Source organism: Rhamphochromis sp. 'chilingali', assembly GCF_963969265.1.
Source record: "Rhamphochromis sp. 'chilingali' genome assembly, chromosome: 20".
NCBI classification, from domain to species: domain Eukaryota; kingdom Metazoa; phylum Chordata; class Actinopteri; order Cichliformes; family Cichlidae; genus Rhamphochromis; species Rhamphochromis sp. 'chilingali'.
In genome coordinates, this window is record NC_137947.1 from 33,376,346 (window position 1) to 33,393,292 (window position 16,947).

The 16,947-nt window shown below is 43.2% G+C and overlaps 1 protein-coding gene across 2 annotated transcripts in view; it reads left to right on the plus strand.

The window, feature by feature from the left end:
• The window catches only part of shtn1 (shootin 1), a 42,288-nt gene extending 33,429 nt beyond the window's left edge, over positions 1–8,859 (plus strand). The window contains exons 10-16 of one of the 2 annotated variants that reach the window (XM_080869181.1): positions 1–123; positions 367–481; positions 1,423–1,505; positions 4,546–4,649; positions 6,278–6,328; positions 6,667–6,784; positions 7,913–8,859. The exon at positions 1–123 is cut by the window's left edge and continues 31 nt beyond it. In XM_080869181.1, coding sequence (XP_080725307.1) covers positions 1–123; positions 367–481; positions 1,423–1,505; positions 4,546–4,649; positions 6,278–6,328; positions 6,667–6,777 — 587 coding nt within the window. In that variant the 3' untranslated portion in view covers positions 6,778–6,784; positions 7,913–8,859. The remainder of the gene's footprint in view (positions 124–366; positions 482–1,422; positions 1,506–4,545; positions 4,650–6,277; positions 6,329–6,666; positions 6,785–7,912) is intronic. The other variant, XM_080869182.1, reaches the window with a different exon arrangement.
• Positions 8,860–16,947: the final 8,088 nt, after the last annotated feature.

Consider the following 16,947-nt stretch of genomic DNA (forward strand, 5'->3'; position numbering starts at 1 on the left):
GCGAAACTCAGAGGGAGCTTATAGCATTGAGGCACTCACTGGAGCTCCTGGAGGAGGAGAAGAAGGAGTGCAGCAATAAATGCTCCAAGGCTGAACTGGAGCTCAAGGATCTGAGGTTTACAGGTGAGGTCGAACAATATTGGAAGGGGGCATTGTGGAGAATGGAAACAGCACTAACAGTGTGGAGAGCACGCTGTGTGTGCGGCTGTTTCAACAGAAGGACACAACCGATTTAAAGTGTGACCTTGAAATTCTCTCCGTGGCTTTTGCCAGCCTGGAAGATTATTAGTTGTTTACTATAATAGTTAAAAATTTCTGTCCTTGGTGATGTGTTGGCACTGTAACTGGATGTGATTGATGGGCCAGTTGAAGAGCTCCAGAAAAAGCTTCAGGCCGCTACCAACCCACCCCCAGCTCCAACACCTCCACCTCCACCTCCTCCACCTCCTCCAGCCCTGCCTTCAACCACGAACCCACTCAGGTTTGACCACACACAGTTTACTCTTTACATCATCAATGTGTGAAAGTGTTTGAGTGTGATGGAATAATTTTACAGTAAAATGACTATAAGGAAATAAATTGTTGACTGAGCTGATCACAGCAACCACACAGTGCAGGTAATCCACAGTGTAAAGACAGGAGTGGAGTTGTTGAACATGCTGCAAAGTGATTTTGAAGTGAAGTGAATAAGTTGGAGCACAAGCCAGACCAACCATGGGACCTTTCCTCTGCAATGTATGTGTTGGACTCTTGTAGGACCACAGCCAAGAGACATGAACGCCCTGTCCAGGATAGGAGCAGTGGAGGACACTAATGAGACCCTATTGGCCAGGCTAGGGCCAGACTTTACGTGTGTGGCCTAGGATGAAGGTTTCTTCAGTGAACAAGAGGGCTTATTTAAATTGGGGAACATTTTAAAGAGCAGAGTCCTGTTTGAAATCTTTGTGTGGTGTGTTGGGCACCACACATGGGCAATGACAGTAAAGCCTGGGGGGCTTTGGTTGAGAGGAGTAGCTGGCTTGTTGTCACCTAAGCGAGAAGTAGTGACTGAAAGAAGATCACAGACACAAACAGTCCAAACAAGCTTCCTCCAAATGACATGCTGGCCACTCCTTTGCATTGAAAGGAGCCGTTTCCAGTGATTCCTGCACACCTTCCTGGTGAGATGTTTCAAGCATCTCCAGCCGAGCTGACACTGAGGGGTAGTCCCACAGCACACTGGAGGGATTATAGCTCTCAGCTATCTCAGGGATGCTTTGTTTACCTTGATTTGAAATCAATACCACTGCGTTTAATATGACCGCTTCTTTCACTCAGTTTTAGATTTGAACACTACTCTCTCGCTAAAGTGAACTTTTTCTGGAAACGTTAGCAGCCTAAATAACAGCTAACTGAACAATGTGTTTGTGTCTTTCCATATAGCACACTGGTATCACTGATTCGAAGGAGAAGAGGCATCAGAACTGACATCCCGCTGGTGGAACAGGACTCTGCCAAGACACCAGGTACACAGATACTAACACTTGCTCTCTGATCCAGTCTGTGTGTTGCTCTCTCGTCTTACTTTCTCACTAACTTAATCGCAGCTTTATTGGTGGAATGCCAAAACTACACAGAACACACAGCCGGAGGATAAGAGAGACTGCGACGCAGACATAAATACACACAAGGGCAAATGAGCGAACAAAACCACAGCTGAACATAATCACACTAACTCGAAGCAGGGCTGAACATGGAACACACAGGACAAGAGACTGTCAAACTAAAACAGGAAGTACGAGGAACACACACACACTGATACGCACAAACCCAGGGAGCAGAGTGTGGCGAAATCGATCAATGCAGAGCAGTGTCACAAACCTCGGAGGCCCCAGAAAAGTGCAATCAAACGGTGAGGTTATTAACAGCCAGGAGAAAACATCAGCATATGTCCTCTGACCAAAATACATGTTGAGAACACTTATAAAGCAGTGAGGTACACGCCCCCCCATGGCGTAAAAATAGGTTAAAGACGTCAGTTACAGTAAATGGTACATCTTAGATGGCTATAAACAGACATAGAACTTCTCTTTTCTATAACACCTTCCAAACAAGGCAATAACTTCAAGCCTTCAGGGTCTCTGAGGGCTGGTTGTCGACTCCGGTCATCTGTTACCAAGTAGAACAAAACACAACAGGTTGCAACAAGAAGCTGAATACATTTGGGCCTCTGCTCAGGCCTATTCCTAGATTATATGTATTATATGTACTGTAAGCATGTATGCAGTCATCCTTCTATGTTCTAGTTTCCCTCAGCATGGATCACCTGGACAGTCACGCCAGTGAAGCTTAAAACCTCTAATGAACCGAACATCAACTCAAATGGACATCTTCAATAAACAACTGTAATTCAGTATCAATACTGTGAGAAATATTATTAAGTGGAATGATGCTGTAAAGAATGTTATTAATGCAGTTATAATGATGCAGGTTATACGGCAGCAATAAAAGAATTTCTGTATCTCCACAAGAGGGAGGAGAGGGAGGGGCGAGAAGGTGAGGGGACGACAGAACAACACACAGAGACATGACCGGAGACACAAACATGAAGACCAGACAGACCTAACCACAGGAACACTGATGGAAGGACACAGGGACGAAACAAAGACATGATCAGGACCAAATAACTGCCTAAACTATAAGTGCTGCAAAAACTCAAGCTTTAGCAAACTGAAATAGGAAACACAAGACACGCAGGGAACATAGTAATGAATAAACAAGACTCCAAAACACAAAACACTGGGTCAATAACCAAGTTACCCTCACACCCACTTTAGACCGGCCTAGTCACAGTCCTGACCTGTGTCCGATTGAGATGCTGTGGCATGACCTTAAAGGTGGTTCATGCTTATAAACCCTCCACTGTGGATGAATGACAACAAGTCTGCAAAGATGAGTGGCCCAAAAATCCTCCACTGTGCTGTGAAAGACTCAAAGGCTGCATTGCAGTTGTTGCTGCTGTGGCTGCGGTGGCCCAGCACGTTATTAGATTGAGGAGCGATCACTTTTTCCACACGGGGCCGTGGAGGTTTGGGTTTTTCCCTTTAATTATAAATATCTTCATTTAGAAACTACATTTTGTGTTTACTTGGCTAATATTTAATAATATGTTTTCACACCACTGTATATATGGCCAAAGACCTAGAAAGGCCTCGTTGGTTTGCTCTATATTTTGATGCATGTCAGTTAGAACGATTATTCTCTTTATCTCCTGATTGCCCCGATTTGGGAAAATCTCTTCTGTTTTTTGTGCGATGCATGTTCATTTTGTATTTCTTTCTGTTCGAGGCGCTTTGTTTCATGTATTTCAGTTTAGGAGTTTTGAATTCTGATTTTGCATTTCAGATATTTTCAATTTTAACCCTTTTTACCACACGTCACTCACACATTAGAAGAACAAACCAATATGCCAAATGGTCCATGAGAAATTCAAACTCAGAATCTTCATCGCTGGCCTTTTAGGTCAGGAAGTTGAATTCTTTAATTTGTGCAATGAAATTGAAAGCCTTGACTTGTTGGAGCAGGTAGGACATCTGTGTTGCCTGAATAGGCTTAAACTGTGCCCTCATTTTTTAAAATAGTTTTTGAATATGTACCGGCTGAATTGAGCACTACACGCAGGGAATTTGTTGGAATTGCATACAAGGCTGAATAGGTGCAACCCAAGGATCTTCTACTCTGACACCTGAATAATAGTCTCTCTTTGAGTACTGGAGAAAAATATTTTACGATTACTTTAACACAAAATAGTCTTTGTGTGATTTTTAGAGACATCTTAAGTGACAATTGCTCCATTGTGTGTGCCACTGAATGTTTGATGTTAGAAAATTAAATATTCACATTGCTTTGAGAATGGACTCCTTTATTGTAGAATTACACTTTTTGTTGTCCTTTGTAAACGTGAGGATGAAAAATAGTTGAATAGTGTGTTTTTACACAGAGAGTCAAAATTGATTCCAGAGTAATTCTGGTACTCTTACACACTACTTTGAATACTTTGAAGTTAGCAGCCTCAGTACCAATTATTCATCATTAGCCAAATCAACCTCCACAATTCTCGGTCGTGTAGAACAGACTGATGTGTGTGCAAAACAAACAAAAAATCATCAATCACTCCCGTCTGGCTCTTTAGTGTTTTTTTAAACAACCTGAATTAACTTTATTTCAGTCGCAGAGCTAATTATGACTTTACACCACGCTAACATGCTTCTGAAAACCCCAAGTGTTGGTGGTGTTCCTAATCTACTGCTGTTGAATCACTAAATATGATTCAGTTCAGTTTTATTTATAAGGCACCAAATCACAACAACGGTTGCCTGAAGGTGCTTAATACTGCACCATCTATGCAAGTGTCGCCTCTGTCCTCAGGTCCTGCTCCAGGTTCAAGCTGTGTTGCATTTCTCCACAGCTGAGACATTATAAAAAAAACGTGTGTGTGTGTGTGTGTGTGTGTGTGTGTGTGTGTGTGTGTGTGTGTGTGTGTGTGTGTCGGTCACTCACTGCCAGAAGTGGATGTCAGGCAGCAGGCAGTGGAGGAAATGATGCAAAGGATTAAGAAAGGTGTTCAGCTTCGACCTGTCAACCAGTCACCCAACAGCAGCAGGAAACAGGTAACCTAACCCTGACGTGGTCCGTGATTTGCTGTTTTTGATTTTTAAAGCCAAAGTCAAATTTATTTATATAGCACATTTAGAACAACAATCGTTGACCAAGCTGCTGTACAATTAAGATAATTAATTAAAAGAAATAAAAACACAGGGAGACATGATAAGAGTTAAGAAAAAGAATCATAAAATTAGAAGATTTGAGTGAGAATAAGATGAATAAATACAAACTCATTCTGATTTAAAAGCCGAGGAAGAAAAGTGTGTTTTCAGACGGTTTGAAAGTGTCCCGTGTTGGGGAGGTCCTGATGTGAAGGGCCAGTTTGTTCCACAGCTGAGGAGCAGTCACAGCAAAGGCCTGATCTCCTCTGGGCTTTAATCGGGACCACCAGGAGCATTTGATCCGCAGACCTCAGTGACCTCGCAGGACTGGATCAGTTTAAAAGATCCGAAAGGTGTGAGGGTGCTAGTTTGTGGATGCTTTTAACCTCCATTTTCTTGGTATTGAATTCCAACAGTATTTGGTAATACTGCAGCGCTGTGTTGACGGTGTTTTTCAAAAATGAAACACTATGTTTCTTATCAGTTGTTGTGTTGACTGCAACCCTCCTATAAGTCATGATAATTATTAGCTCGTGCATGACTTTGTAACAAGGTCATTCCTGCTGTGAGATTCAGTTTTTCCTTCCATAGCATCAGATCAAAGTGTTGCCCTCAGATTTGTTTTCATACAGCGTGATCACATGATCCACTCTACTAGCAGAGCAGCCACAGACCTGCTAGAACTACTGTTTAAGATCAAAACAGAGACGTGAATGTAAAGGGGGTTACAAAAGATGTATAATAAACTTAATGTGGAGGTGACACTAAGGTCTGTTACATAGAAAAACGAAAAGGACCTACGAAGACTTGATGATGCTGCTGTTTCGTGATGGAGCCATGTCGAGGTTAATGCTGCATCGTTTGAGGAGTGTGTGAGTTCATAATGTCAGCAGCTGACACACAAATGTGACCTCACTGACAACTGGTCAACTTTTTATTTGGACAAATGAAAGAGTGGCTAAAGACAGACAGAGTATACAGGACGTGGAAGCATGAAAGGGGAGCGCGGCGGACGTACAGCTGGAAGGATGACGGACACGTGTGAATGTGGCTCATCGTTGCTAAAATTGCCAAACTGCAGCGCCGGCCGCAGACGTCCGCTGTTGTCAGACCTCGCTGAGTTTTTTGTACATTGAGCATATATTGTTCAGGGCTCTCCAACCCATCAGTGTGGGGAATTATCTAAGAGCTTGTTGTTTTGATAAAACATGACACATGGCAAAGACATCTTTTCGTCTGCTTGTTCCTCCGCCTCAACAGCTCAGCCAAATTAGATAGCATTAGGACCTGCTCTACAAGGTAATTATAAATAATGAGGATGGGAAAATTGACGTGACTCAGAATGATTGTGTGTTGACATATTTGCTTCTTGTAGAAAGCATACTTCCTTGTGCTTGCCTACAGTGTCTCGTCTCTGTGGTAAGAGGTGCAGTTTAGCCTCTAAGTGCTGAATGAGGAAAAATAAGTATAATGTGTCAGACTGCTGTTTATTTACCAAACCCATCTTTTTCCTCCTATTTTCCTTTTATCAGATGGAGAAGCTGCCCTCTAATTCTGCTATTCAGGAACTTAAAGGAATCATGGTAATGGGGCTTTAAAACAATCACACGTCCTCACAAGCCGTATTTTACTAGTTGAACTTTCGCTGTGTTTTCACATCTGAAATTACTTGTTTGTTTTTCATGTCATACAAAGTTGTGCTTGGAATACAATTTAACATGAAAATACACTAAAGTCAGAGATCAGAGTGGCAGTGCCACATTTAACGAGGCTACTCTCATGCTAAAAACACAACATGAAGACTTGAAGAAACCTTAATTATACTTCCACTGCAGTGTTAACAAGACGCAGATACGTGTTTGTGATGCAGCTGCTGCTTTTCTTTGTCCTGATCTGTGTTATTGTGGTTTGAACTGGCCAGGAGAATTTTAACAGAACTGTACAACAACCAAAGGCAGCGTCTCCGACAACAACCCGAGACGACGAGCTGCAGAGGATTCTGCTGAGGCGGCGGGACGCGCTGGACGCCTGACACAAAGGTGGGGCGCTGGACGTGATCGATACTGATAAGTCATTTATCTGGATGACTCGTCTCTCCACTCTTGTTTTGAGCTAAACGAGGACAATGGACTGACGTGTGGCTCCTCCAAGAACATCTCAGATTATCTCAGTCGAGTCTGATTGTTACCAGATTTAATTCAGCATACGTGTGTTTTTATCACAGTGTCACAGGGCTGAGAGTCGGTGTGCGGTACGTGTTAACTTCAAAATCTTTATCAGGCTGTGACAAACACAATCTGTGTTCATTGTCAGCTGTCGGTGGTAATCTACTGACACCTGTGGGCTAGCATATACTTCACAGAGGTCAGGAAAGAGAACGAGCCCATGCATGTCAACAGAGTGTGGCTGCAAAGACGCTCCAGTGATGATGATGATGCAGACATGCTGTGGTACACCTTCATGTTCGTCATACTGTCCCCCCATACATACACCTACAGTCTCGCTGGCTGATCTGAGGCCTGTCTGCAGGCACCTGTGATTTTTAGCGTTCAGCCGAGAAGCATTTATCTTTGCTTTAAGGTTACTGACAAAAGCAAGAGCAGGTGCTTCATTCACTTTAGCTTTCTGTTTCCTCCTGGGAACATTTTGGATCTGCTGGACCACACTGTGACAGCAGCTTGTCTTACTGAATACCACCGAGCGCTTTAATCCTCTCCACTGTGAACAGGAGAGGAATTTCTGGCTGAATTCATCTGTGCGGCTGGATTTCTCTGAGACGTCCAGTGTAGCTGTGATTACACAAGACTAACATTCAGCCACTAAAACTATTTTTCTGTTCAGAAACTGTAGTTTGGCACCTTAATAAAAGAAATGTTAAAGTATCAGTATTTTGAAAATGAATGGCTAGCTTCAAACATTTGTTTTTAGCACTAAGAATAAATGATCCTTTTGAATAAATAGCTTGCACATCACTGTTACCTGTTGCATAAACCTTATATTTGATAAGCAGCGTGGCACACGATGAAAGAGTGGATCCTTTGTTTCTTATCTAAATGATCCCACTGTGTGCTCACGCTGGCCCCACCCACAGATTCTCAGCCTTACCTGCTGTAGCCTGACAAAGGTGACACTGCTGATTGGTTTCATGCATGTGTGTGTGTGTGCAGGTCAGCGTCCTCGTGTCTCCCCGCAGTGTGGCGCCGCCTGAGGATCCACGTGTACAGAGGATGTGGGTGACTGAAGACTAATATGGAGTGTTATTACCCAGCCTTTTACATCAGTGCACACTTACAATAACCTCTGACTGTATTGATGAGATTACAGTCAGATGGATTCTTGGTCACCGTCAGAGGGAAAGACACGTTCCTGCTGCTATGAAGAAGAGTCAGAAGTGTGTCAGTAACTCCCGCTGGACTGTTTGCTTCCAGTAAAATAAAGGCATGTATCGCACACCACCTGCAGTTCATTCAGCTCCTTTTGTAAAATACCAGTTCATTGTTATGCACAGTGACACACAGTCGCCTCACAGCCTCGAGCTTCTGCTTTTCTCTGAATGGTTCCATGTAGCCCAGTGTTAAACTTGTAGCCTCCCAGTAAGCAATCACAGGCGGCCGTGATAGATTTAGTTTCAATGGTTCTCTTCACTTACACATATTTTATCTGTTTTTCTGTGTGCACCCTCACTCGACTTGTTGACCCTTAAGATCAATTTATGGTCACTTTACTTCTTTAAAACACAACTCCAGAAATATATCTGACATCATTTGAAGAGTGTGTTTGATGTCCAGTTTGTACATGATGGCCTCCTTACAGTCATAAAGGAGGATGCAGCAGATTACGCAGGTGTGACTGTGACCAGCTGCAGTGTCTCTGATTGTCACACGGTGGAGTGAAAATGCTCAGTGCGAGCCTCACGACAGGATTACAGCAACCAAAGTGTCATATCAGTGGATGCAGCCATCGTTTACTTACAGTTTGCATTTTGGGGGGATTTTCTATAAAAACAACAATCGACAGCGGTTAAGGTCATCACTTATTGAACATAATTAGGGATCAGTTTGACTGAAAGTGTTTTACAATCAGATAAAAGATAAAAATGTGTTTTTCTTCACGAAGCAGCTTTTTAATGCTCTTAGGATTAATATTCACTGATTTCCCTTTAAACTTTATTTGATCTCTTATTGTACAAACCATGTATAAGGTCACATTTACCCCCCCCCCCCCCCCCCAAACAAGTTAATGTGTTATAACCTGGTTTATTTAAATGCATGTTTTGCTGTTAAAAAAGCGAACCGCGGTTTACTTTGCAGCGCTTTCACAGCCGGAGACGCTCCAGAGGAGCGAGACAAGCCTGAGTCGTACCGCCAGCCTCTGTCCTTAGTCCTGAACTGTTACGTTATGATGGCACGCAGCAGTTATTTTCTCCTCACGACTCATTTAATTAAATGTTTTACAAAGCGTCTAAATAAAGCGTGTTGAACATGAGGTTCGTTTCAGTCTCAGCTGTGCTCTACCTGCAGCCTCTCTGCAACGCCACCATTGTTTTGGACTGGCTGTAGAGACAATGGTGGCGTTTTTAATCTGCACACTGTTGTATTTATTTTTACAAGATGGAAACCATCGACCTTTTCACAGAGTCCAGAAATGCTGAACTTTTCCCCACTGGCTGCTTTGTACCATGTCTAAAATCTCCAGCAGGGCCGGGCACAGATTGATTTGACCACATGGCCGAGCCGCTTCGGTGTTTTGTTTTCCCCAACACCTGCCCACATTTCCCACACACTTTCTTCACTGAGAGAGTGAAACATGAGAGCTGTGAACTATGGCTGGTGTCCATCACCTATTGTGTGCTGCTGTTCATTAACGCTTTAGGCTTCATTTAACACTGAGGTGCAATTTCCAGCCCCCGACACAGTGTACAGGAAATGTCACTGTGGATCAAAGTCTGTGTTCTAACCAAGTTCATCAGCAGCACTGCTTCAAAGGCTTCCCTTCGTTCTTTCATCAGTCTGCTGAAGCACATATTGCAGAGGAAGTCCTGGTTAAGTTTATTTACCAGCACGTCGTTAGGAACAGGAAACAGTCGCTCAGCAGATTCGACAAACTAATCGTTGGTGTAGACAGCTGACAAAGCAGCGTGAGGATGTGTGGGATTATCTAGTTGGAGGTTAGAGTATCAGTGTGCAGTTGACCTGCTTGAGCGAGAGTAAATGAAAAAAAGAGATTTATGTCTCTACCTCCTCATACAGTGGGGCAAAAAAGTATTTAGTCAGCCACCAATTGTGCAAGTTCCCCCACTTAAAATGATGACAGAGGTCAGTAATTTGCACCAGAGGTACACTTCAACTGTGAGAGACAGAATGTGAAAAAAAAATCCATGAATTCACATGGTAGGATTTGTAAAGAATTTATTGGTAAATCAGGGTGGAAAATAAGTATTTGGTCAGCTCAAACAAGGAAAATCTCTGGCTCTCACAGACCTGTAACGTCTTCTGTAAGAAGCTTTTCTGTCCCCCACTCGTTACCTGTATGAATGGCACCTGTTTGAACTCATCATCTGTATAAAAGACACCTGTCCACAGCCTCAAACAGTCAGACTCCAAACTCCGCCATGGCCGAGACCAAAGAGCTTTCGAAGGACACCAGGAAAAGTATTGTAGACCTGCACCAGACTGGGAAGAGTGAATCTACAATAGGCAAGCAGCTTGGTGTGAAAAAATCAACTGTGGGAGCAATCATCAGAAAATGGAAGACATACAAGACCACTGATAATCTCCCTCCATCTGGGGCTCCACGCAAGATCTCATCCCGTGGGGTCAAAATGATCATGAGAACGGTGAGCAAAGATCCCAGAACCACACGGGGGGACCTGGTGAATGACCTGCAGAGAGCTGGGACCAAAGTAACAAAGGTCACCATCAGTAACACACTACAACGGCAGGGAATCAAATCCCGCAGTGCCAGACGTGTTCCGCTGCTGAAGCCAGTGCATGTCCAGGCCCGTCTGAAGTTTGCCAGAGAGCACATGGATGATACAGCAGAGGATTGGGAGAATGTCATGTGGTCAGATGAAACCAAAGTAGAACTTTTTGGTATAAACTCAACTCGTCGTGTTTGGAGGAAGAAGAATACTGAGTTGCATCCCAAGAACACCATACCTACTGTGAAGCATGGGGGTGGAAACATCATGCTATGGGGCTGTTTTTCTGCCAAGGGGACAGGACGACTGATCCGTGTTAAGGACAGAATGAATGGGGCCATGTATCGTGAGATTTTGAGCCAAAACCTCCTTCCATCAGTGAGAACTTTGAAGATGAAACGAGGCTGGGTCTTCCAACATGACAATGATCCAAAACACACCGCCCGGGCAACAAAGGAGTGGCTCCGTAAGAAGCATTTGAAAGTCCTGGAGTGGCCTAGCCAGTCTCCAGACCTCAACCCCATAGAAAATCTGTGGCGGGAGTTGAAAGTCCGTGTTGCTCGGCGACAGCCCCAAAACATCACTGCTCTCGAGAAGATCTGCTTGGAGGAATGGGCCAAAATACCAGCTACTGTGTGTGCAAACCTGGTAAAGACCTATAGTAAACGTTTGACCTCTGTTATTGCCAACAAAGGTTATGTTACAAAGTATTGAGTTGTATTTTTGTTATTGACCAAATACTTATTTTCCACCCTGATTTACGAATAAATTCTTTACAAATCCTACCATGTGGATTCATGGATTTTTTTTTTCACATTCTGTCTCTCACAGTTGAAGTGTACCTCTGGTGCAAATCACTGACCTCTGTCATCATTTTAAGTGGGGGAACTTGCACAATCGGTGGCTGACTAAATACTTTTTTGCCCCACTGTATCCTCTTTATCTAATGAGGTTCTTCTAGTCGAGGCTGTGTGGGCGCAGCTGAATGCTCACATATAGTTTTGCATTCAAAGGAGGAGAGACGCTGGTGTCCCTTGGATGCACTGCCTCAGTCTTCTTTTCCTCAGCAGAAACAAAGTCAGCGCTTCGGTTTCTTTCCTCTGCCTCAGCTCGAGCTGCTGGACTCGCTGATGCCGACTGATGGACGGTGCCGACCTCGCAAACTAAGGCAAAACATGCAATTACCCAAGCCATGCTATGTCCTTTTCTTCCTTCTTCTCACCACTGTGTTCCCTCAACATCACGCCGATACAAGCTAATGTTTGGTGTTTTTGTTCCTTCAAGGACCAGCAATTAGGGAGGTCCTGTTAGCGTGTGTGGGAAACACTTAATTTGACCTATTTTGATTGTCATTTCATGTATTTTCAAAAATTGCCTGCTGGGGAGCTTCAGATGAGCGCTGCTGTGTGTCCAGCCTCGGTTTGTGTCGGCACATTTCATTGATTAGAGGCTGCCTTTACTCGCTGACATTTACAGCAACACTGGGTGTGAGCTGGCAAACAAACAACAACAGGAAGAACTTTCTTCTTTTCATTTCATTCCTTTCACACTTTCAAAATGTTTGTTTAAAATGAATACTAAATGCAAAATACATCCTTACTTAACCCTTTAAAACCTGAAGCATGAAATAACTGCCAGGAATCTTTAATTTGGTGATAATGGAGTGTTTGTTGCACCTTTATGCAAAAATATATCAAATTTTAATCTGCATATATATGAGTTTTATATATATGCAGATTACATTTGCTACATAAGCCATATTTTTGTAATTCAGTCGTTAAAAATTTGTCATGCAATTTTTATCATTTTTTGAGGATGAAGAAAAGTCACGCTGATGATGTAGAAGTCTCAAGTATCACATACGATACGCTGGGCTTTCAAAGGGTTCATTCGAGTCCATTTTGAGTTCTTTTTACTTGTTCTACTTGTTTTTGTTAGTTATTTGTACTTCTTTTTTAAAAAACTGTAGAACGTTTGTACAATTCCAGACACATTAGTGTTAGTGTTAACCTTCAGATCCTTTAGTCTAAGCAGCTTGGAAAGAACGCAGGAGGAGCTTCTTTATTTGTAGCACCAAATGGTAGGAGTCCCAGGTACTGAAACCCTAATGGGCAAAGTGTGTTAACTGGGCTTCCAAGAACACCTGAATAATATAAATACATGAAAAACCCATTAAACCGAGCCATGCAAGACTCCAGTGAGGCAGTCCAGTGTTCCAACATCATGTCAGGAGGGATATATATTCATCCACACATTCTAAGAACAACTGGTATATTAAAGGCATTGAATGCAGCTGAACTGATAAAGAACATCGCAGCTTAACTAGAAACCTGTACTGTCTGTGGCCAACTACCAAGACTACGTGAAGCATCCTCTGAAAGTCTACTGAATCCAGTATTACAGACAATCCCTACTGTGGCCATCACTGAAACCCAAAGATAGAGGCAGCACAGAGGAAAGTTAGCACAACAAAAAGGTGTGATGAAGAAAATGGTCTCTAAGAGGCACAACAGCTGTTCACACCTGAGACCTTAGAAGCTGTCATGACTCACAGATTTGGCTAACTGCTAGAAGAGGTATACCAGAGACACAGAACATAAAAGAATAAACCAGACGTTCTCCACTGAACCGTCCAAGGTGGACTCTCTGTGGCACCGTCCATTAGTCAGCATCAGCGAGTCCAGCAGCCTGACCAGATGGCACTGAGGCTGGAGAGAGAGCAATACCGGAAGTAGAAAAGTGGCTAGTGGAGCTACGATTAGATCACAGCAGCCTCCCTGAACAGGAACCATTAACTATCACAGTGTCAAACATCCAAGAAAGAGTCTCAAGCATGAAGAGTTGTACAGCACCAGGCCCTGATGCGTGTCACACCTACTGGCTAAAGAAGCTAACTGCACCCCATGAGCATCTGCAAGCAAAGCAGTTCTCACTTAGTGGTACCATTAGCTAACAGTTAATAAGCTAACTGTTAATAAGCTAACAGTTAATAAGCTAACAGTAAATAAGCTAACAGTTAATAAGCTAACTGTTAATAAGCTAACAGTTAATAAGCCAATGCAGCCACTTCACTAAGTTCACTGCTGTAGCTGAACTTAGTGAGCACTCATCTCTGTGCTTGTCCTGCTAGACCTCAGTGCAGCGTTCGATACTGTCGACCATAATATCCTATTAGAGCGATTAGAACATGCTGTAGGTATTACAGGCACTGCACTGCAGTGGTTTGTATCATATCTATCTAATAGACTCCAGTTTGTGCATGTAAATGGAGAGTCCTCTTCACACACTGAGGTTAATTATGGAGTTCCACAGGGTTCAGTGCTAGGACCAATTCTGTTTACATTATACATGCTTCCCTTAGGCAGCATCATTAGAAGACATAGCATACATTTACACTGCTATGCAGATGACACCCAGCTCTATCTGTCCATGAAGCCAGATAACACACACCAATGAGTTAAACTGCAGGAATGTCTTAAAGACATAAAGACCTGGATGCCCGCTAACTTTCTTTTCTAAGCCAATGATACATCAGTTGCCACACTCTATACCAAAGACATCAGAATGTCCTTCAGACTGAAGAAAATGTTGTGAGATGATAAAAAGGGGGAAGGAAGGTAGTCACAACTGAGGAGATCCAAAGATCATGTAAGTATAAGAACAGGCACCAAGCATACAGAGGACAGAGGACAGAGGACGCCATAGCAACAGCACTCAATGTAGCATTAACACATCTGGAGAGGCAAGGAAGCTATGTGCGTATGCTCTTTGTGGATTATAGCTCGGCATTTAATACCATTCTTCCATACAAACTGGACGCCAAGCTAAAAGACCTAGGGCTTCCTCACAGCACCTGTAAGTGGATCAATAGCTTCCTCACCGACCGCAGACAGAGAGTGAGAGTGGGACGTTACACATCTCCAGCCCTAAATCTAAGCACTGGGTCGCCACAGGGCTGCGTGCTTAGTCCACTGCTCTACTCGCTTTATACACACGACTGCACCCCCGCCCACCAGAGCAACACCATTGTAAAGTTCGCAGATGACACTACTGTGGTGGGGCTCATATCTGGGGGAGATGAGTCTGCCTACAGAGATGAGGTGGAGCGGCTGTCTTCATGGTGCAAGGATAACAACCTTCTCCTAAACACGAAAAAGACCAAAGAACTCATAATTGACTACAGAAGACACAAGACAGAAATCCAACCACTAATCATCAGCGACGACTGTGTGGAGAGGGTGGCAGACTTCCGCTTCTTGGGAGTCAGCATAGAGGGAAACCTATCCTGGAGTGTGAATACCTCTGAGCTACTGAAAAAGACACAACAGAGACTGTACTTTCTGAGAGTGCTTAGGAAGAACAACATCACACAGAGACTGCTGGTGTCTTTCTACAGAGCCTCCATCGAAAGCATACTAACGTACTGCATAGGCATATGGTACGCTAGCTGCACAGTGGCTCAGAGGAAAGCACTCCAGGGAGTAATCAACGCTGCCCAAAGGACAATCGGCTGCCCTCTCCTCAAACTGAAAGACCTACACAGTTCCCGCTGCCTCAAAAGAGCCCATAACATCATAAAGGACACCTCACACCCTGGACACTCCATGTTCGAACTGCTGCCTTCAGGTAAACGGTATAGAACAACATACACAAGGACTAACAGACTCAAACACAGTTTCTACCCAATTGCAATATCATGTCTCAATGCTACTAAAAGTAGATGATTTTCATTGCCCCTGTTGTCATTTGTGCCCTTGATGTTGGAATGCTTTCAGACATGTTTTGTTGGATGCGCTAACAAATTGACTGAGTGATTGATTGTTTGAGTGATATATCAACTAGGTCGTATGTTGAGTGTCTGTATGGGGCCTTAGGCCTGGATTGCTTGGGTGTATTTACTGTATGAGAACACTGTATTTTATATGTATTTCTATCTTTTATATCATATCTATTATAGTTTTTAAGTATTTATCTTTCGTGATGTTGCACTGACCGGAGACATCTTTCAATTTCATTGTACTTGTGACAATGACAATAAAGAATATTCTATACAAAGGCACACAGTCTGCACATTCACTATGTGTTTGTGCACCACTCTGCATTTAATCATTAGTTGTTATCAATCTCCCACCCTCTTCCACAGCATGTCTTTATCCTGTCTTCCTCTCCTCACCCTCAACCAGTTGCAGCCAATGACTGCTCTTCCCTGAGCCTGGTTCTGCTGGAGGTTTCTTCCTGTTAAAAGGGAGTTTTTCCTTCCCACTGTCACCAAAGTGCTGCTCATAGGGGGTCATATGATTATTGGCGTTTTCTCTGTATTATTATTATTTTCTAATTTCACTTTTATTTCTACAGGTAAATCTCAATGAGAAACAAGGTCTCATTTTCAAGAGCGATCTGTTTTAAATAACTATACAAAACTACAGCATGTTAAAACACACTATAGTCATTACAATTCATATAACCAATTAAAATAAAAGACAGTAACAATAAAAGATTAAGAAACAGCCATCCCATGCTCCATTTTGATGAAAACCCTTCAGTCCTGTTGTCCTGTTGTAATTTGTTCCAAGCAGAGATGGGCAGTAACGCATAATCTGATTACTTCTTTCAAGTAACGAGTAAATTAAGGGATTACTATTGTAAAAAAAGTAATTAGATTACCTTTCCCGTAAGCATGCTGCGTTACTGCATTACTAGACCGTGATTTTGTTTGTTTGTGTCTCATGACAATGACATACGCCCACTGACGTGACCGCTGTGGCACCGGATTAGAAGCTGGGACAGTGTACAAGAACATCTGTGCTGCATGTGGAGCAGAAGCCTCTGATTCTTGTTGAAAACAACACAGCTGAGGTCCTGTGGGAATTCAGGCTGCAGACATACAAGCAAGCTGCAGGCCAACCAATCAGACACAGCGGTGGTTTCCAAAGACAGATGTGGCCATCCCAGTGGGCAGCCACATCAGGAGCACGCGTACTTTCTTTCCCCATTCTCGTTATTCGTGCTTTGTTTTTAAATCACAAAAGCTCTGTAGTACTGTACAATAGAGGAATGGGACAGCAGTTCATCCTAGAATTCACTGTTCAAAGGTTTTCTTCACCAATAAAGTGATCCAGAGTGAGGTGTCAGGTATCCCTTTCCTTGTCTTCTTCCTCACCTGTCCTGCCTTCGTCTTTTTGTACCTCTGAGTAAACCAAACCAAACACTAGCCCGCTTTAACCCCTGACTGTGGCACTATAAACTGTGCATAAATTATAACCCCTGGTGATCAGTACTATG